At 46.3% G+C, this 5,475-nt stretch overlaps 1 protein-coding gene across 1 annotated transcript in view; it reads right to left on the bottom strand.

Moving 5' to 3' along the window:
• SNX19 (sorting nexin 19) overlaps nt 1-5,475 on the bottom strand; it is a 67,552-nt gene that overhangs the window by 58,150 nt on the left and 3,927 nt on the right. Inside the window, exon 4 of the mRNA XM_015426514.1 lies at nt 4,352-4,452. Coding sequence (XP_015282000.1) covers nt 4,352-4,452 — 101 coding nt within the window. The remainder of the gene's footprint in view (nt 1-4,351; nt 4,453-5,475) is intronic.

Below are 5,475 nucleotides of genomic sequence, written 5' to 3' on the forward strand. Positions count from 1 at the left end.
GGTTCTGGAGTGGGCAAGCACCTCTCATCTTCCACAGTGAAGACAGAGGCAAAAAATGCATTTAGCTTCTCAGCCATTTCCCTATCATCCTTCGGTACTCCTTTTACCCCTTGTTCATCCAAGGGCCCCACTGCCTCCCTGGCTGGTTTCCTACTTCTAATGTATTTGAAGAAAGTTTTATTGTTGGTCTTTATATTTTTTGCTATATGCTCCTCATATTCCTTTTTTGCCTGCCTGATCACAGACTTGCATTTTATTTGCCACAGCCTGTGTTCCCTTTTATCAACCTCACTGAGACTAGCTTTCCACCGCTTAAAGAAATCCTTCTTACCTTTTACAGCTTCCCTTACTTTGTTAGTTAACCATGCAGGCTTTTTCCTAACCTGCGGTATATATTTTTTCTGAGCCTCTAGGATTGTAGTTTTAAATAGTCTCCAAGCCTCCCCAATGGTTTTGACACTTTCTACGTTTCCTTTCAGTTTCTTCCTCACATGTCCCCTCATATCACAGAAGTTACCCCTTTTAAAGTTAGAAATGGTTGTGTCAGTCTTTTTGGGCAACTCCCTATTTATACAAATGTTGAACTCAATAACATTATGGTCACTGTTCCCAAGTGATGCAATCACTTTTACATCTCTCACCAGGTCTTGGGCGTTACTTAGGACCAAATCCAGGATCGCCTCTCCCCTGGTAGGTTCCATGACCATCTGCTCCATAGCACAGTCATTAAGAGTGTCTAGAAACTCAATCTCTTTTTCCAGACTAGAACACATATTGACCCAATCAATGTGTGGGTAGTTAAAATCACCTATTATGACACAGTGTTTTTGTCTAGCCTCTATCTTTAATTCATTCATCATTTTATAATCCTCCTCTATCTTTTGATCTGGTGGGCAATAACAAACTCCCAGTGTTAAGCTTCCTTTTGGGCCCACCATTTCAACCCATAGCATTTCCAGAAGCAAATCCCATTCACTTTCCCTCTCAATCTTACTGGACTGTATACCCTCTCTGACATACAGAGCCACCCCATCTCCAACCCTTCCCCCCCATCCTTCCGATATAATATATAACCGGGAATCACCGTATCCCACTGATTTTCCTTATCCCACCAAGTTTCTGAAATACCCACAATGTCTATTTCCCCCCTCCCAACACCAAGCACTCCAACTCCCTTTGTATAGAAACACCTATAATTTTCCATACATGTTAAGCCTGCAACCTTCCTCTTGCTATCACGAGACCTTGTCAGGCAGTCCATATCACTAGCCATAGTCTCAATGGGCAATTCCAATCCAACTCTCCCTCTAGAAAAGCAACAGCTACCCCCTCATCTCTCCGAGATGAGCCATCCTGAACCAGAGACTTTTCATTTCCTCTCGGCTTTCCCTCAATATTCAGTTTAAAAACTGCTCTGCCACCTTTTTGATTATAGCACCAGCAGCCTGGTTCCTTCTCGGGACAAGTGGAGACCATTTCTTCTGTACAGCTCCCTCTTGTTCCAAAAAGCATCCCAGTGCCTAACAAACTTGAACCCTTCCCCCCTACGCCATTGTCTCATCCACGCATTGAGACTCCTGATCTGTGCCTGTCTCTTTGGCCCTGTGCATACCTTGGAGGTCCTGGCCTTGAATTTCCTGTCTAGCAGCCTAAATTTGTCTTCCAGGACCTCGCGACTGCATTTCCCCACATTGTTGGTGCCAACATGGACCACGACCACTGGCTCCTCCCCAGCACTATCTACCAGCCTATCTAGAACACGCGTAATGTCTGCTACCTTCACACCGGGCAGGCAAGTCACCATATGGTCAGTACGCGGTTTCGCCACCCAGCTGTCTACCTACCTAAGAATCGAATCACCAACTACCAAGAGCCCCCCTCCCTCCCTGCCCAGGGATGGTTCCTTGGTGCAAAAGGATACCTGTTCACCAGCTGAAGAAGAGGTCCCTTCTGAGGGCACATTCCCCTTATCCTCAGCACGGTGCCCTGTTCCCTCTCGGCCCTCATGCTCCCTGGCAGCGGCGGGGCTGCCATAACCAGAGTGGGACATATCTAGCAAGTCCCCGAGAGTCTTCTCCATGTGCCTAATTTCTCCAGGTCAGCCACTTGGGCTCAAGGGAACAAACTCGTTCCCTGAGAACCAGGAGCTCCTTGCACCGAGCACTCACCCAAGACTTCTGTCCCGTGGGCAGATAGTTATACATGTGACACCCCGTGCAAAACACTGGATAGCCCCCAACCCCCTGCTGGCATTCTGGCTTCATAATTGCTTTTTAAAACAATAATTATATGTAACCCCCCTTTAAAACCCTTTAAGTGCTTTTCCTTGTAGAAGTCTACTTACCTTACTGGGAACCCAAGGAGACTAGGGCCCTGGCTTTCTGTCTCTTCCTGGGCTTCGTACAGAGCCCCTAGTCTAAGAGTCCCTAAGTCTAAGAGTCCCTAAGAATCTAAGAGTCCCTAGACTAAGAGCGACAGGCCAAGAGCCTCACCCTTTGGCCCTCACCCTTCGACTCGGAGAGATGAGGGGGTAGCTGTTGCTTTTCTTTCTTTCTTTCTTTCTTTCTTTCTTTCTTTCTTTCTTTCTTTCTTTCTTTCTTTCTTTCTTTCTTTCTTTCTTTCTTTCCATAGGGGATTTTTTTTATTATTCGCATTTTCTAAAAACTACAACAAAATTGGGGGAAGGGTCTACAAACTATGGGAGAAAGTAAAGAAAACCCACTAAAAACCCAAGAGATGGTGATCATACAGAATGCTTATAAAATTAGCTTCTTGCTTAAAAATCGCTTCAAGTTCATTGGATGTGGTCAGCCATATTCTTCATATAAAAGCTACAAACACTTACACCTGTACATCTGCCTGAAAAAAATCAATTCAAGAAATGCTTATTAACTGTTATAGCTGTTGCTTTTCTACAGGGAGGTGGATTGGAATTGGAATTCAATGGCCAGTTTGGGGTAGTGGTTAAGTGTGCGGACTCTAATCTGGGAGAATTGGGTTTGATTCCCCACTCCTCCACTTGCACCTGCTGATGTGACCTTGGGTCAGTCACAAGCTCTGGCACAGCTGTCCTTGAAAAAGAGCAGTTTGTGTCAGAGCTCTCTCAGCACCACCCACCTCACAGGGTGTCTGTTGTGGGGAGGGGAAGGGAAAGGAGTTTGTAAGCTGCTCTGAGACTCCAAGTGAAGGGCGGGGTATAAATCCAATCTCTTCTTCTTCTTCTTCTTCTTTTTCTTCTTCTTCTTCTACTATATACATGAAGCTGCCTTATACCAAATCTATCAAGGTCAAACCACTGGTCTATCAAGGTCAAACCACTGGTCTATCAAGGTCAAACCACTGGTCTATCAAGGTCAAACCACTGGTCTATCAAGCTCAAACCACTGGTCTATCAAGGTCAAACCACTGGTCTATCAAGGTCTGCTTATGTTGGTAGTGCTCTACAGGGTCTCAGACAGAGGTCTTTCACATAACCTACTGCATGATCCTTTTAACTAGAGATGCTAGGGACTGAACCTGGGTCATTCCACATGCCAAGCAGATGCTCTACCACTGAGCCATGGCCCCTCCACCAAGTTAGAACCCTTCCCCATGTTCATTTAGATTTCATTTTTCTTTTTTCATATAATGCAAACATGAGTCCCTGCTGCCTCAAGGGAACCCACAGACATTACGACAAATTCCATTTAACAAATGTGGCGAGATTGTACAACAGGAGCTTTGAAGGGGATAAGTGATGCTTCGCTCACAACACAGCAGAACAACTTGCGTTGGAAAAGAGCAAGTGCCTTAGGCGAGTATTTCAGGAGAAGAGAAGCTTTGGTTCGGAAAGGATTTAAACAGATTAAACATCCCCAATTCACAAGGGGGAAGTGGTCTAAGAAACCAGATGGGACTCCTTGTCTTTTATAAGGGAAAAAAATCCTCAGATTTTCAACACCTTCTAGAGAAGACGGCATCTGAGCCAGAAGTTGGCGGAACAAGCAGGGCTGTTCTAGTTGGGATGGTGTTTTGTGTCTCAAGAAGCTGTTGCACCTACTTAAACGGAGAGGGAACATAAGAAAAGCCCTGCTGGATCAGACCAGTGGTCCATCTAGTCCAGCATCCTGTCTCACACACTGGCCAACCCAGAAGTTCAACAACAGGGCATAGAGGCCAGGGGTTTCCCTGGTGTTGCCTCCTGGCACTGGGATTCAGAGGATTAGTGCCTCTGAATGTGGAGGTTCCCCTCAGTCACCATGAATCTATCTAACCCTGTTTTAAAGCTGTCCATTCCTGTGGCCATCACTACATCCTCTGGCAGCAAATTCCACATTTTAATCACTCTCTGTGTAAAGTAGTCGTTCCCTACCTTCAGGAACGATTCCAAGAGGCTTTTTCTGGCTTCCACTTTCTCTGTGTCCATGTTCCCAAAAGGAAGATCAGGAAAGAGCTTCTTTGGACCTTTGACATCTCGTGGGGGGAAATAAATCCAAACATCTTACACCATCTTGAACAATATTAATAACGTTTTCTTTTCAGTGAGGTGTAGTGGACAGAGAGTTGGACTACAATCTGGGCGACTTGGGAGTCAAATCCCCACTCAGCAGTGAAACACTCTGGGTGAACTCGGCCCAGTCCCTCCTTCTGACTAACTGACCTCACAGGGCTGTTGTGAGGAGAAAATGAGGGAGGGAACCATAAGCCTCACCCTGCTTGGGAAAGGGGAGATAAAAATGCATTGCCAGTTTGTTGTAGTGGTTAAGTGCGCGGACTCTAATCTGGGGGAACCGGGTTTGATTCCCCACTCCTCCACTTGCACCTGGCTAGATGACCTTGGGCAAGCCGTAGTTCTGACGAGAGAGCTGTTCTTTAAAAAGAGCAGTTTCTGTCAAGAGCTCTCTCAGCCCCATCTACCTCACAAGCAATGTTCCCTCTAAGCCGTGGAGTCTTGTGAGCAAAATGTCTACTTGGTGAGCTACCAGCATTAAAGTTGTAAGCGAGCGATTTGGCTACTGCATGAATTAGTTTGCTCTGGAGCCATCCTCCCTGAGCTAAGACAAAAACGTGTGAGCCGGAGGCTGAAATACTGTGAGCTAGCTCACGCTAACTCAGCTTAGAGGGAACACTGCTCACAAGGTGTCTGTTGTGAGGAGGGGAAGGGAGTTTGTAAGCCGCTCTGAGACCCTGAGTGAAGGGCGGGGCATAAATCCAATCTCTTCTTTTTCTTCTTTCTTTAAATCCCACCTCAAGTTTCTACAAATGGAAGGATTTCTGTCCACAGAACCACAACCTCCTGACTCCACTCTTCTGCTCTTGTACAGAATGCCCCTCCCTCCACTGATCTTGGGGGAATTTTTTTGGGGGGTGGGGGGTGGGGATCAGAGGGGGAAATTGGCAGAAATTCACCTGCCATATACGCTGCAGATGTGCCCTGAATGTGAACACACACAGGTGCAGTAAACAGAGAACCAATCAGCGCACAGAGGCTGGGCT

Source organism: Gekko japonicus, unplaced genomic scaffold (assembly GCF_001447785.1).
Source record: "Gekko japonicus isolate JY-2015 unplaced genomic scaffold, Gekko_japonicus_V1.1 scaffold177, whole genome shotgun sequence".
Classification (NCBI taxonomy): domain Eukaryota; kingdom Metazoa; phylum Chordata; class Lepidosauria; order Squamata; family Gekkonidae; genus Gekko; species Gekko japonicus.